The sequence below is a fragment of the Heterodontus francisci genome, chromosome 1 (assembly GCF_036365525.1).
Source record: "Heterodontus francisci isolate sHetFra1 chromosome 1, sHetFra1.hap1, whole genome shotgun sequence".
Taxonomy (NCBI): Eukaryota; Metazoa; Chordata; class Chondrichthyes; order Heterodontiformes; family Heterodontidae; genus Heterodontus; species Heterodontus francisci.
Genome location: NC_090371.1, coordinates 138,027,821 through 138,044,537, shown reverse-complemented (window position 1 = coordinate 138,044,537; position 16,717 = coordinate 138,027,821). Strand labels below are relative to the sequence as shown.

The 16,717-nt window shown below is 39.9% G+C and overlaps 1 protein-coding gene across 1 annotated transcript in view; it reads left to right on the top strand.

The window, feature by feature from the left end:
- lias (lipoic acid synthetase) overlaps positions 1–15,846 on the top strand; it is a 29,147-nt gene extending 13,301 nt beyond the window's left edge. Inside the window, exons 5-11 of the mRNA XM_068036614.1 lie at positions 1,976–2,132; positions 4,051–4,108; positions 4,503–4,631; positions 6,786–6,931; positions 7,611–7,681; positions 10,064–10,175; positions 14,302–15,846. Of these exons, the coding sequence (XP_067892715.1) occupies positions 1,976–2,132; positions 4,051–4,108; positions 4,503–4,631; positions 6,786–6,931; positions 7,611–7,681; positions 10,064–10,175; positions 14,302–14,354 (726 nt within the window). The 3' untranslated portion in view covers positions 14,355–15,846. The remainder of the gene's footprint in view (positions 1–1,975; positions 2,133–4,050; positions 4,109–4,502; positions 4,632–6,785; positions 6,932–7,610; positions 7,682–10,063; positions 10,176–14,301) is intronic.
- Positions 15,847–16,717: the final 871 nt, after the last annotated feature.

The following is a 16,717-nucleotide window of genomic DNA, read 5'->3' as shown; positions in this document are numbered from 1 at the left end:
AAACCTAAGTAAAAATGCCAGTCAAGATTGCAATTTGCGTTTCTTCGTTGGGAATTTAACGCTCCACCAGAGTAGTTTTCCGACTGCTTTAACTACTGGAAATGCATACTGTAATCTCAGCATTAGATATTACTCCAAATATAAATACAAATGTTATTTACACAGTTAATAAAGATGCAATTACTTAGAGTGCAGGATCTGTTATGGGAATGTGTTGAGGAGTTTGGGTGGTTCCCACTGTTCAACTCCCTGCTGACTGCAGCGTTTTTGTTATTAGGGTTTTAATCCCTTTTGTGTTTTATTTGTCAATAAACAGACAGTGACAGGTTTTCTTATAGGTTTACAACACAAGATTAATTATTTATTGAGCAATATGTTTATCCTAAAATTGTTGCAACAGCACCCACTCATGCATTCATTTGCTCACACATACAAGAAGAGACAGATAGAAAGGAAAAGAGGTAAGTGGCTTGAAGTGAGGTAGGGTTTCAGGGTCCACAGTAAATCTGTTGAATACTCTTGGAGGTCAAATTCTCGTTGGTTGCAGGCCTGAGGTGTTTGTAGATTTCTCTGTTGGTTAAAGTTCAGTTTTAAGACGCGACCACTTCCGATTCTCTGCTGCACAGGTTAAAATAGTAGAATTCACAGCAGGGTGCCTTCCTCTCTGCCTTGCTGGATTTTCTTTTGGCTTTCAGCTGGGCAAGCTTTGGTGATGCTTCTTCCTGGGTCTCCCCCTCTCCAGAAAGCTACTTGTAAGGTCAAAAATGGTTTCTCACCTTTGCCTCTGTTGGGAGTCAGAGATTTTCTTCCCTGTGGTGACCAGCCCAGGATGTGGCTACTTCACACCTTTGTCTCAGAAGAACCCATTCAATTCAAAAATGTCTCTTGATGGGTTCAGGATGAGTATAATTGACATCTCTTAGCTTTGAATGTATTCTTTTATCCTGGCCAGATAGTAGACAGTTTGAATACACAACCCAGGTCTTTTGACCTTCGGCAGCCCTTTTGAAACACATTGTCCACTTTTTTAAAAGTCCAGTTTTATAACTCTTCTGGGTGAGTTCTTGTAGTTTCAATCACTGCACTTTATGTGAGTGTCACACATCCTTGTGGAACACTGCATTAGTGCCATAACATGCTGCACCATCCTCATTTTCTTCCCCCACCTTTTTCTGATCTCTAATACGTTTCTAATTTCAGTGTTGGTTGTTACTTACAGCAATGTTATTTTTAAAGAGTTTAAAGTTTCTGTATAAAGACCACATTGTTAAGCGTTCTTAAGGATTATTATTGAGAAGGTGGTGACAAGTTTCCATCTGTCTGTTTTTTCTGAGATATCTCCTAAGATATAATATCACTTCTCCAGGTTGAGCTAACTAATAATTTCATGCTACAGCATACATTACAGTACCTCGCCCATGTGAGAGACTAGACAGTGACACTAGCAACACAGCTGAGTCTGATGCTACCCTCACTCATGATTCTCATGCATGCATTTTGCAGCAGGAATAATTGGCTGGTTTCCTTTCACCCCTCCCTCCCACCCGCCCTGCCCCGCCCCGTGGTCCCTAACTGTACACATGAGTCAGTGGCACATGTGTTGCATTTACCCACTGAGCCTTTGGCAGAGCTCAAAACGCAGAGTTGATTAGCTTTTGTCTCCCTGTCAAAAAGCCATATTAAATAGGTGAAAATGACTTGGATTTATTTTAGTGTTTCATTTGAGACGAAATACGAAGTTTACAGTTCTGGAAGTTTTTTAGTAAAATGTGTTTGAAGTATGTTGGGAATTCATGAAATGTTTATGTGCTTGGCAAATAAATATGGATTTATATTTTAAATGTAATTTTCATATTTTAACAGTGAAGAATTTCAAAAAATGGAAGTATCCCACTTTGTTTTGATAAACAAAATGAAAGTTGCAAGTTACCAGTTTTTCTTCAATGTTTATTTGTACCTTGTTTTCTCTTGTTAGTTAATGGGTGACACTTGTACAAGAGGCTGCAGGTTCTGTTCAGTAAAAACCAGTCGAAAGCCTCCACCATTAGATCCAGATGAACCATTCAACACAGCAAATGCAATAGCAGAGTGGAACCTTGACTATGTTGTACTAACCTCTGTGGACAGAGATGGTGAGCAGTGTAGAAAATGATTGTTAATAATTGGAAAACAAGAGCATGATTAAGACATTTGCATAGATACTCTGTGGCTATTATACATATTACCATTTCATTATGGTTAGCAAATTGTGGGGGAAAAAATTAAACTAAAACTCTAACACCGATTCAGGAATTTATAGCCTTGGAAAGAGGTTACAACTTCATTAAAATAAAAGCAAAATACTGCAGATGCTGGAATTCTGAAACAAAAACTGAAAGTGCTGGAAATACTCAGCAGGTCTGGCAGCATCTGTGAAGAGAGATACAGAGTTAACGTTTCAGGTCTGTGACCTTTCATCAGAACTTCATTACTGTTTTAATTTCAGATCATAGGCATGGTTTGGACTTTCTCATCTGGCCTCCTCCCTAGACTTTGCAATGGCCTCAATTTGGTTTTCTCATGCCTCCCTCCCTCTCCTGCTCAATTCTTGATATTTGCTCCATATGTCCACCCACTTCAGCCCTGGCATGCTGTGGCAGCAGTGTGTACTATCAACTCATCATGGCTTCTTTGACAGCAACGTCCAAACCCATGACCATCAGCACCTACGCGGGCAGCAGGCGCATGCGAGCACCACCATCCCCGAACCCACAAATCACAACATCCTGACTTGGAGCTATATCACCGTTTCTTCATCATTGCTGAGTCAAAATCCTGGAACTCTCTCTCTAACAGCACTGTGTGAGTACCTTTACTGCAGAAACTACAGCAGTTTAAGAAAAAGGCTCACCACCTTCTCAATGGCAACTATGGATGGACAATAAATGCTGGCCTCTCTGGCAATACCCAGAATCCAAGAATGAAAATAACTCCTATTTGAATTTTCCTCACAATTATATCTCCCTTTTCACGCCATGCCTTGTTTATTTTAATTATCAAGCCAACTAGCTCTTCAAAATTTTGGGGAAAGAAAAGGCCAAACCTTACAGCAGAAAAAGTACAGAACTTATTGTAACCTTGTTTTACACACTTTGTTTCAAAAGAATTTCTCCTGTTACATAAATGCTCTAATAATGACTTCTTTGATTTCACACCAACATAGACCAAATAACACTTTAAAAACACAAATCTATTGGTGTGTATTTTTTGTTCAGGATTCCTATTTGTATCACATTGTAAAACCAAACATAAAGTGGTATCGTAGTTTCTTATTAAGCACACCTGTGAGATGTCATCTGTAGTATATGACTGCCAGTGGAAATGGCTTAATATCTGGATAAAACCTGGGAATAAGTGGCATTAGCAGCACAAGTGATGGGTCCATAAATTCCCAGCAGTACCAGGATAAACAGGAGATAATAGCAGTTCTTGTTATGTTTGCTGTGTGCTAGGTTACTTTGACACTGCACTCAAACCTTTCAGTCAGTGCCCAACACCCAGCCTCCATGCTGCAGCCTCACGCTTCCTATGAGCAATGTGACAGGATGTCGCCAAATATATTAAATAGAAATAGAATAGTTCTGAGGAGATTATACTTGGCAAATATTAAACATGTAATTGTGGTTCAGACTGCTGTGGGTTTTGTTCTCTGTCTGGATTGTTCCCAGATTTTGAACCCTTGGATCAATAAATCAGTTCTCTTAAATCTACCATGGGTTGAGTAAAATTAGTTAGCAATATTGAAATCGTGCTCCATAACTCTTATTGAAAGCCAGAAAACTTCGATATCAAAATAGGATTCTGCCCAGTGGTAGTTGCCATAGGGCATCTGTGTACATTTTGTCTCCTTGCTGCTCTATATCGGGGAAGGACAATGACATAAATTTGTGGAATTTTAGATTGTCTTATTTTGTTGCTGTTTAATTAAACATAGAATATTTTAATACAATAAAGATCGGATAATGGTGTAGAAAAGCTCGTTTTGTCGTTTGACTTCCTGCCTCTCCATAGATCTTCCAGATGGTGGAGCAAAACACTTTGCAGCGACAGTGTCACGATTAAAAGAAAGGTGAAGCTATTTAATTTATTTGTAATTTTTGCTCCTTAAGTTAACCTCCCTGGCCTAGTGCAAGAAAAAATGCTTTAAGATTCAAGCAATTAATTTTTTTAAAAAGCTAGCTAAAATGGAACGGTTGTAGCAAAATCTTTGTCAAGAAATTTACCCTTTGCTTTCATGGTCACATTTAATTTTCAAGTTTGGCGAATTTGGCCACATCCTAAAACATTTATCTGTACATTGTAGTGTACATCTATTACGAAAAGAAACATAGTCCATGAAAATCTATTTGCTTTTTCAGTTTTTATGGCAATTTGGTGTTTGTAAAGAGGCTTATCCTTCCTAGATTTTCATCGTTGTAATTTTGGTTCTTCTAGACTGTAAAATCTTGCAATTGGTTTTATAGATGTTCTAAAATTATAGTGGAATGCCTGACCCCCGACTTCAGAGGTGACCTAAAAGCTGTAGAAACAGTTGCAGTCTCAGGACTTGACGTATACGCACACAATGTGGAGACTGTCCGGGAACTGCAGAGGTATGAATGTGTGCATGTCATTTGTAAATTATTTGATCAAAGTACCTCTACTACCTCCCCCACTCCTTCATTTAGATATTTTATCCTCTTATGTGGCTTCCCACAGCCATACATCTAATCTACCTACAGCTGGAAAACAAATGAACAGGACAGACGTCACTGCCAGTTCCAGTACACTAATCAATTGAGAGATCTCAGCATGATCTATGGTTTCTATCATCTGCAGTTTGTTGATTCCTCACACAAAGGTTAAGAACACTCGGCAAATAGTTATTGCTCCTTTTTTTTTGATGAGTGAGATTTTAAGTATCATTTTTGTTGAATTTCTTAAATCAGTCTAAAGGCAAGCCCCCTGCCATCTGCCTCCCAATAAAGAATTTTAATTGAACAAAAAATCCTAGAAAAATGGGATTTCAGTTGGAACAATTTTCAGCACGTGGGAAAATCATTACTGATGCTTTGTGATTATCACATCATGTAATTAGTCCTGTTGCTTTCTTGGCATTATATGACTTATATAAATTATGTAATTATATAAATTTATCACTTCAAATAACTGCATCTGCCTCATCATTTTGATTATCTAAATATTGGCAGTATTACTAAAGTTAGAAAGCCCACCAGCACCATTCATTCACAGTCTAAGTTGCAGTGACAATCAAAGCAGTGTTCCTTCAGCAAATTTGTGACCATCGTCCATTTTAATGAGGGCAGAACAGTGGTAATGAGCTGATCACTCTTTTGATGAGGGAAACAGCAGAGCAGTGCAAATGTTCCTTTAAAGTTAGAGAATTGTGTGTAGTTTTGAATGCCCCATTATGGAAAGGACATTAAAACCATAGATGAATCTACCCTGAATAAACACTATTGGCAGAATATGGCCAGTGGTGTACTGCAGGGATCTGCACTGGGGCCTCATTTTCATCATATGTATTCATAACTTAGATGAAGGAATAGCAAGCTGTATATCTAGGTATGCCGATGACATGAAGTTAGATGTAAGTTATGTAGCAGGACATAAGACTAAATGAGTGGGAAAAACTATGGCAGGTGGAGTTCAATGTGGGGTTGTAGGAGGTCATCCACTTTGGATCTGAGAAAGACAAATCAGAATATTTTCTGAGAGTATGAGCTGTGAACGAGCAAAGGGATTTTGGTGTCCTGGTAGATCAATAAAAGCTAGTGCACAGGTTAAAAAAAAAAGAAAAGGCTAATTGAATGTTGGCCTTGATCACAGTGGGATTGGATTCAAAAGTGAAGAAGTGATACTTAAGTTGTGTAGGACCTTGGTTAGACCCCATCTGGAGTTGTTCTAAGCACTGCACTTCAGGAAGGATATATTGGCCTTGGAGGGGATGCAGCACAGATTCACCAGAATGATACTGGGGCTTAGAGGGTTAAATTATGAGGACCAGTTGCATAAAGCTGGTTTTATATTTCCTTGAGTTTAAATAGTTGAGAGGATATCTATTAGAGGTATTTTAAAATTAGAAGGGGATTCCATCGGGTAGATACAGGAATCTTATTTCCTCTGGTGGGGCAATCCAGAACAAGGTACTATAAACTTAAAATTAGGGTTCGATCATTTACAAGTGTAACAGGAAGCATTTTTACACAAATAAATTAGTGAAAATCTGGAATTTGCTTCCGCACCCCCCCCCCCCCAAAAGGCTGTGAAATTTTCAAGACTCCGATAATAGATTTTTGTTAAGTAAGGGTATCCGGGGAAACGAAGCAAGGGCGGGTAAATATAGTTGAGGTACAGAGCAGCCATAATCTAATTGAATAGTGGAAACGGTCTCGAGGGACTGAGAGAGCAGCGATTGCTAAGATGAGACCTTTTTAAAATTATGAAGAGTTTTGGTGTAGTGAATAAGGAAAGACTATGTGCTCTGGTTGGAGAGTCGGTAACAAGGGGCTATAAATTTAAAATTGTCACTGAGGGAGTGAAGAGAGATTAGGCGAAATTTCTTTACACAAAGGCTTGTTGGAGCATTGAATGCTTGTGGACAGGGAGTGCATGAGGCAGAGCCAGATGCTGCTGCTAAGGGGAAATGGGTTAAATATTTGAAGCAGAGAAGATGTAAGGCTATCTTAGTTTCTTCCTTAATTTGTGACCACATTAGATGTTGACACTTTCATTGATCGCTTTAGGACTGTTCGGGACCCTCGGGCAAAGTTTGACCAATCATTGAGTGTATTAAAACATGCGAAGAAGATGAAACCTAATCTTCTTTCAAAAACATCCATAATGTTGGGACTTGGTGAGACTGATGAACAGGTGTATGCAACACTGAAAGGTGAGAGAGAACAAAATAGATACTTTACAAAGAAAAGTGTGCTGCTTTTCTGTTTTCATTATAATACTTTTCAGCTACTTTATTAAGTTACTAAACTGACATTTAAGATGCAAATATTCAAGAATGATATCATCAACAACATGAAATCTAATTGGTGCTCAGCAACAGCTGATTGATTTTAAAACTGCAGAATCTAGCTTTGGAGCACAGTTCTTATAATTTGGATTCTTACCTTAGTAGTTCACAGTAGTAACAGGATGAGCATTAAAATCTCCCATATCTGTGTGTTTGTGTATCTGCAGAAAAGTCAGGGTAGTGCTTTTAAACATTCTTCCATTTCTTTAATATTTTCTTCAATGTAACTGAAATTCAGCATCTGGAGTTCCTAATGTATATTTTTTAAACATCTTGCATATCAGCATGTTAAAGTCAGAAGAACAAACGATTGTTCGTGTACTCAATTTAATAACATTTACCCTGCTGGCTTTACAGGAGTTCTGCCTTATTGACACAATAAATACTATGACTAGTGTTGTAAAATTAAGTTGGTTTAAAAAAAAAATGAGGTTAATGGCTGCTTGCACCTCTGAAGCAGGATTGCAGTAGTCAGAGTTAATAGAGGTGCAATATATTGGTCTTTGCTAAGCAGTTCAAAGATCATCTTCTTGCTGTCTTACAGAACTACGAGAGGCTGGTGTTGATTGTGTAACGTTAGGACAGTACATGCAACCGACAAAGCGACATCTAAAGGTAAGCAGTATCTGCCCGGCATGCATATTGCACACACTGGGATGAGATTTACACATTGTTTAGCACTCATGACCAATTTGAAGCATCATTTTCTGTTACTGTAAGACCATCTCAATAGGTTGGAACAGAACAAGTGCTTTGTATTGTTACTCCATGTCAACTTGCAACACAATTTTTTTCTTGTTTTATTTGGTGAGTCCTTGTGCTGTAGAATAGCTAACTTTTCTCACTATTTGCATCAGTAACTCCCAGGTTAGTTGGCTAGGTATAGAGCAAAGCTCCCTTAACTCAACCATAGCAATATGCTTAAACTCCAGCCTTAGAAGAACGCATGATTTCCACTCCACTCACCCCCACCCCGCTTCATTTTGCACATCACCCATCCCTGTGACGTCTGAGATTGTAGTTCAGTGACATTATGGAACATTTCATGTTGTGTATCTGTGTCCAACAACCGGTGCTTGAGACTGACCATGTTAATTGTAAGGGTTCTTAATTAAAATCAACAGATAGAGGATATAACATCTGACTGTTCTATACAGGAATCAAACCCCAAGCTGCAGCAATGAAAAGATACACAATTTTTGATCTGTATTTATAATTTGTTAGTTTACAACTGAAAACAAACCAAACAATTTATATAAATGTTTGGTCTCACTTGCTCATATTTTCAGACCTTTATTGATTCCCTTTTGCCTAATTAAATTGCTTGACTAATGCTTACAAATCTATTGTGTGGGCCAAATATTTTGACAAAAAAGCTTCAAAACAAAGGGAAACTCTTCTGTATAATAAGGGACAGCTTTTAATGTTACGAGTTAAATGTTTCTTTAACCTTTTATATATATTTCTGTAGCTATAAAACAGGAAGGAGAAATGACTGAGGTGTTATCTGTAGACTATAAACAAGAAATTCCAATATGAATGTCTGATATTTTAATTTTGATTTTATATAAAATTGTGTTACAACATCTTTAAACTTTGCACTGTAGCAGAAAGCCAATGTTAGATTTCTGTTACTTGGACAACAACAGTCCCTGGTGTGGTCTTATGTAAAGTAGGTAAGGAGCCGACAATTAAGTCTATAACTGTGAGGTTCTACTCTCCCTAAATTTTTTTTTTTATTCTTTCATGGAATGTGGGCATCGCTGGCCAGGCCAGCATTTATTGCCCATCTCTAATTGCCCTTGAGAATGTGGTGGTGAGCTGCCTTCTTGAACCGCTGCAGTCCATGTGGGGTAGGTACACCCACAGTGCTAGCGGTTAGATACAACTGAGTGGCTTGCTAGGCCATTTCAGAGGGCATGTAAGAGTCAACCACATTGCTGTGCATCTGGAGTCACATGTAGGCCAGACCAGGTAAGGATGGCAGATTTCCTTCCCTAAAGGACATTAGTGAACCAGATGGGTTTTTACAACAATCGACAATGGTTTCACAGCCATCGTTAGACTAGCTTTTAATTCCAGATTTATTAATTGAATTCAGATTCCGCCTTCTGCTGTGGTGGGATTTGAACCCATGTCCCCAGAGCAATACCCTGGGTTACTAGTTCAGTGACCGTATCACTACGCCACCGCCTCCCCATTGTATTTATAACGCATTTTAGTTACAGAAACAATTTTGTTAGGAAAACAATTATATATCTGCCATCTGCAAATCCTTGATTCGTTGCTTAAGTGAATCAGAGTTTTAGGTACTATCACACTTTGAGTCTAGGCACCTTCCTGTAAAATTAGCAAATATAAATCTTTCCAAGGGGCGGCACAGTGTCGCAGTGGTTAGCACCGCAGCCTCACAGCTCCAGCGACCCGGGTTCAATTCTGGGTACTGCCTGTGCGGAGTTTGCAAGTTCTCCCTGTGACCGCGTGGGTTTCCTCCCACAGCCAAAGACTTGCAGGTTGATGGGTAAATTGGCCATTGTAAATTGCCCCTAGTATAGGTAGGTGGTAGTGGGAATTGAGGGAAGGTGGGAATGTGAGAGGGTAATGGGATTAATGTAGGATTAGTATAATTGGGTGATTGATGGTCGGCACAGACACGGTGGGCCGAAGAGCCTGTTTCAGTGCTGTATCTCTAAATAAAAAATAACTAAATAAGTCTCCAGTCCTGACTAATAAGCATCTAAGAATTGCAGAAATCATGGCATCTAAGAATGAAATGCCATGAAACAAGTGCATAATAATAGTAAAAACTACAGTTTTTGAGCTATTTAAGGTTTCAACCAGTTCATCAAAAATTATCTGCTTGCCATACCTACTACACCTCCAGGAGACAATTCCAATCATCCAATTCTTTAACTTTGAATGTGCTATCTTTAAACAAAGCTTTTGCCCTTTTCTTTTAGATTGTTGATTCTTTGTAATCCATATCCATTCCCTTAGGTGGATGAGTACATAACTCCAGAGAAGTTTAAACACTGGGAAAATGTGGGTAATGAGCTTGGATTCCTATACACAGCAAGTGGACCCCTGGTGCGGTCTTCATACAAAGCAGGTGAGGGGCCAGCATTTAATTGGAACTGTATACTTGAGTCAATATAAGGCAAACCTATTTAAAATACAACTGGAATCAATATTGTGTTTTGCCTCTTTGCATAGTTATTTTTATTTAGTCTGATTCAGTCTCATGCAAGATAATTAGCAGAAAATTCAAGTATTGCTGTATTGAGTCTCAGTGTATTGTTTGTATAATTGGTGTTCAGGTCAGTGAGAAATAAACTTTATTCCACTCCACTCATAATTTGTGGCTGGAATGTTTGCAGTAACTCTTCAGTGACTCAGTGGGGGGAAATTTAACACTTAAAAAATGGTGAGTTTGGGTCATGTGGGAGGATAGTGTTAAAAATCTGAATCCCGATATCAACCCACCTCCAACCTTCCCACTTGCGGTTTTAACGGAGACGGAATGGTGTGGTGGGGTGGGGGGGCATGGGTGGGCAGCCACTCTTACTCCCAGGAGCTGGGTTGGCAATTTATAATTATAATGAGGCTGTGTCTCTCATTTTTATGAACCACTTCAAATTTAACTCTGGACAGCCAGGTTTCCTGAGGCAGCTACAAGGAGGCAAGGACTGTTGGGTCCAGGAGGTAAATGCCTTTACTTTTACTGCTGAATCCAGCATACCTGCCTAGCCAACCACCCCGCAATCTGACAGTCCCCTCCCAAACACCACCGCTCCCACCCCCCCACCAGGGTCAGCACTTGGACCTACCTGTTCCTGCAGCTTTTTGTCCAGCGTTCCTGCTGACTGGAAGCCAAGCCCAACTTATGGATTTCCCGAACTACAGTGTGCATTGCTCCCTGCAGGTTTAAAAAGTTAAAATCCACCCCCCTGGAATATTCAATATTTGATCCTAATAAGTGGACTTTTGAGGTGTCAGCCAGTTGCATCACAAAATAGAGAAGGAAATGATGAGATTTTGAAGTGTTCTGTCTAGATCAATGTCCATTAAAAATAAATATTACAAATTTAAAAAATGTACTCAATCTTTCCTCACACTTGTATGAATAGAGAAAGCACAGCAAGACTGTTCAGATGACTCTGAATTTAGGAGGTCATGATTGTAATCTTTTTCAGTCCTGAAATAAACATGGTTACTTGGTGCTGTCTTGTGTTCTCTAATTTTGTGTGTATTTCCCCCACCACCACCAACTCCCACCCTGCTCCCAAAATGCCAGGTGAAGGACAGAACCATTACTCCTGTTTGTGTAAGATTACTCATTGTCTTAAATTAAGCTTTAGAGCTGAGCATCTTAAGTGCCATTAATACCTTGCTGACAGAATTTACCTTTATGGAGGAAGAGAAGATGCATCTTCTAAATATTGAAAGCATCATCTCTCTCATAGTAGTTTTGGTGCTGCTCACCCAGGCACCACTTCGCATGCACCCCTACCACCCCTGTAATTGAGTTCAGGTTATAAAATGGAAGTCCTATCTAATCTCTTTCTTTAAAATTCATACTTCTGAGCATTATTCGTAGATTTTTTATTCAATTTTCTACCTAGTTTGACTGGAAAATGTAATGCAGTGAAAATCACAGTGAAGATAAGGTATCCTTCTTGGGAACAATGTAGTAGGTCTTCTATCCCACACCTTGCTGTTTTGGTGCATGGGCAGTTTTTTATTTTCCCTTTTATTTGGTGCTAGATTTATCATGTTCAGTAGTGATGGGAGGCAGCTGGGACGTAACAAGCAGGGTGAATAAAGGGGAACCAGTAGATGTAGTGTATTTGGATTTCCAAAAGGCATTCGATAAAGTGCCACATAAAAGGTTAATACCTATCATGGTCCTGTAGATTTTTTTCCAGAATATGTGGTTGCCTTTAAGGCTTGCAAGGGACCAGTATTGCTTTAAGAACCAGCAAGCCTCAGGAGTTATAGGAAGGTGCATTTTCGTTGCCTTAGCAACAGCCATTTGGAGACTGCGATTCAAAGGGTGCATTCTCATTACCATAGAAACAGCCACTGGGAGTGAGTCTCATGTGATACATTTGTTACAATTAAGTTTTAAAATAGCTTTTAGTGGAAGACAGTTTGTGCTAATAGACACAGCACACAGCTGTAATGACAGCACCTGGAAAAAGAGCTCTCAACCATTTAAACTGAAGGAAGAGGATTTAAGACTGTTTATTATTCTCAAAATTCTAAAAAAAAGTCAAGCCAAAACACAGATCTCTGGTAATTTAAATTGAAGAAAGGGAAGTTAGACTGTGACAATCTTTTATCCCTCAAAAACTCTAAAGTCAGATTGATTCTGTTGAAATTGTTTGCAAGTCGTTAATTGTTGAAATTCGCTGGTGAAGGAAAGCAACATCCTGTGAGGACTTTGAGCAACATTTGCAAGGACTCTAATTTTTTCTATTTTGAATGTTGTTTATATCTTCATAGTGTTTAAGAATTTAGTTCTTCTAATTAAAGAGTTAATTTATTGATTTAAAGACACCTGGTTTGGTTAGCCTCATTCGGGGGTTAATAGATGGTACAATTTGGTTGCGTCTTTCATTAATTTGGAAAGTTTTAAATATGTTAGCCAATCTGTGGAGCGACGGAATTGAATTAACAGTGCGTTGGTCCTACCACAATCAGAATCGTATATTTTGATTGGGGGCTTTGACAGGTGTGGTCGGTCATAACAATACACAAGGTAAGATGTTTTGGGAGTAATATATTAGCATTGATAGAGAATTGGCTAGCTAACAGGAAACAGAATCGGGAAAAATGGGTCATTTTCAGGTTGGCAAACTGTAACTAGTGTGGTGCCACAGGGATCAGTACTGGAGCCTCAACTATTTACAATCTATATTAATGACTTGGATGAAGGAACCAAGTGTAGTGTAGCCAAATTTGTTGTTGATACAAAGATAGGTGCGAAAGCAAGTTGTGAGGAGGACACAGGGTGACGGCAAAGGAACATAGATAGGTTAAGTGAGTGGGTAAAAATTTGGCAAATGGAGTATAATGTGGGAAAATGTGAGATTGTCCACTTTGGTGGGAAGAGTAGAAATGCCAAATTAAATGGAGAGAGGCTACAGAATGCTGCAGTACAGAGGGATCTGGGTGTCCTTGTACATGAATCACAAAAAGTTAGCATGCGGGTACAGCAAGTAATTAGGAAGGCAAATGGAATGTTGGGCTTTATTGCAAGGGGGATGGAAGTATAAAAGTAGGGAAGTCATGCTACGACTGTACAGGACGTTGGTGAGACCACACCTAAAGTACTGTGTACTGTTTTGGTTGCCTTATTTAAGGAGGGATATACTTGCATTGGAGGCATTTCAGAGAAGGTTACTAGGTTGATTCCAGGAATGAAGGAGTTGTTTGAGGAAAGGTTCAGCAGGTTGGGCCTATACTCATTGGAGTTTAGAAGATGAGAGGTGACCCATCGAAACATATAAGATTCTGAGGGGACTTGACAGGGTAGATGCTGAGAGGATGTTCCCCCATGGGGGAATTAGAACAAGGGGGCACAGCTTCAGAATAAGGGGTCTCCTGTGTTGGACGAAAATGAGGAAGAATTTCTTCTCTCACAGTCGTTAGTCTTTGGAATTCTCTACCCCAGAGAGCAGTAGAGGCTGGGTCATTGGATATCTTCAAGGCTGAAGTACAAGATTTTTGATCTAGAAGGGAGTCGAGGGTTAGGTGGGGGGCAAGCAGGAAAGTGGAGTTGAGGCCAGGATCAGATCAGCCATGATCTTGTTGAATGGTGGAGCAGGCTCAAGGGGCTGAATGGCCTACACCTGCTCCTCCTTATGTTCTAATGGCTGTGTATGAGCGTACGCATGTGCAAGTGTAATTTCAGCAACATAGGTTTCTATCTCATTCCTAAGTGAAGCAATATTATCACAAAGTTTGTATGTAAAGTCACATTCCATCGGGAATGAGGGCTTGCTTATTGCACTGATATTTGGCACTGATCACGAGACACATCTGAGTAAAGCCTAATAGCATAAATGTTTTGGGAATCTCCTAGTGACATCGGCAGAAACACTGGGGACAAGTCATCGCTGGCCCTTCAGCCGGCGAGAAGGGGAGCAAGAGAAAAATAAAAATCTACAAATAAAGTCAAGTAAACATACGCCTAACAGATAACTTTGTTCTCATTTTGGTTTTTTTTTCAGGTGAATATTTCTTGAAGAAGCTACTTAATAAAAGAATGGCTGAGACAAGTTAGATGACTCAACAGTTGAATCTAATACCTTTAACAGCAAGCCGACATTTTCTTGTACTTTCCTTCCAAGTACTGCACCTAATTTTATTTTTAAAATTTGTTCATGGGGTGTGGGCAAGTTTGCATTTATTACCCATCCATAGTTGCTCTGAGAAGGTGGTGATGGGTGGCCTTGAGCCACTGTATTCCTTTGGTGATGGTGTTAGACGGGGATTGTGGACATCAGTTATCAACCACTTGTTAAAATGCCACACTGCTGTGCAGCCTCTCCTAGGGATGACTTTTTTTCTTTTAATTAAAATCCATTTAAATTTTGACTGGAATTTTGAAGATGCATTCTACAAAACATTTAGTAACTTGCTAATGTATTGCCATTTTTGAGCAAATTATACTGTGGTCATTGCGCAGGAGTTTGTCTTGTTTAATCACTAGTTGAGTTCATTCCTATTTAAGTTTGAAATAAAATCATAGAATGGTTACAGTACAGAAGGAGACCATTTGGCCCGTCCTGCCCATGCCAGCACTCTAAGAGCTAGTCCCACTGCCTTCTCTTTTCCCCTTAGCCCTGCAAATGTTTTCCCTTCTGGTGCTTATCCAATTCCCTTTTGAAAGCCATGATTGAATCTGCCTCCACCACACTCTCAGGCAGTGCTTTCCAAATCCTAACCACTTGCTGCATAAAGAAGTTTTTCCTGATGTCGTCTCTGGCTCATTTGCTAATCAGCTTAAATTGGTGTCCTCTGGTTTTCACCCCTTACACCAATGGGAAGAGTTTCTCCCCATCCACTAGGTCTATAGACACCTCATGATTTTGAACACCTCTATCAAATCTCCTCTAAACTTTCTCTTCTCTAAGGAGAACAGCCCCAACTTCTCCAATCTATCCTCATAACTGAAGTCTTTCATCCCCAGAACCATTCTTGTAAATCTTACTGCACCCTCTCTAATATCTTCACATCCTTGCTAAAGTGTGGTGCCCAGAATTGGACACACTACTCTAGTTGAGGCCAAACCTGTGCTTTATAAAGGTTCACCATAACTTCCTAGCTTTTGTACTCTATGCCTCAAATTATACAGGATCCCTTATGACTTCTTAACTGTTTTCTCAAACTGCCCTGCCACCTCCAACAATTTATGCACATATACCCCCAGGTCCCTCTGCTCCTGCACCCCCTTGTAAATCGCTTGGTAAATGGGTTAAAAGATGTGCTGGTTTATATATGCTTCACAGTGTCATCAGATATGCACTAAAAAGATCAATTAAAAAGTTGCACTTGTGCAACATTCAAGTTATTGAATTTGGTGAGAAACTGATGCACGTAAATAAAAACTGACTACATCTTGCAGCAGTAGGGTTTGAATGGAGTGGCCAAAATATTGACCTGCCCACAGTGAAGCTGCACTGTGGTATTGTACTGTACACTTAATAAATAAATGACAGGTAATGTATGAAATGTACTAAATAATTGTTAATAAAAATAACTACAACACAAAAGAGTTAATGCACAGATTAATCCTGTATCGCAATGCTTGTGCCATTTTTGTCGGCTATCGACTAGCCCCTGTGCTTTCCTTCTTCCTCACTTCCCACCTATATGTGTGAAATAATTATTGTGGTTCCAAATCCACACCACACTGATAACAGTAAAGCTAGCTCTGGTTACAACTATTGGTGCTACATTTTTTATTCGTTCATGGGATGTGGGTGTCACTGACAAGGCCAGCATTTATTGCCCATCCCTAATTGCCCTTGAGAAGGTGGTGGTGAGCTGCCTTTTCAACCACTGCAGTCCTTGGGGTGTAGGTACACCAACAGTGATGTTAGGAAGGGAGTTCCAGGATTTTGACCCAGTGACAGCGAAGGAACGGTGATATAGTCCCAAGTCAGGATGGTGTGTGGCTGGGAGGGGAGTGTGCAGATGGTGGTATTCACGTGCATCTGCTGCCCTTGTCCTTCTCGGTGGTAGAGGTTGCGGCTTTGGAAGGTGCTGTCAAAGGAGCTTTGGTGAGTTGCTGCAGTGCATCTTGTAGATGGTACACACTGCTGCCACTGTGCGTTGGTGGTGGAGGGAGTGAATGTTGAAGGTGATGGATAGGGTGCCATTCAAGCGGGCTTCTTTGTCCTGGATGATGTCAAGCTTCTCGAGTATTGTTGGAGCTGCACCCATCCAGGCAAGTGGAGAGTATTCCATCACACTCCTGACTTGTGCCTTGTAGATAATGGACAGGCATTGGGGAGACTGGAGATGAGTTACTCGCCACAAGAATTCCCAGCCTCTGACCTGCTCTTGTAGCCACAGTATTTCTGTGGCTGGTCCAGTTCAGTTTCTGGTCAATGGTAACCCCCAGTGTTTTGATAATGGGAG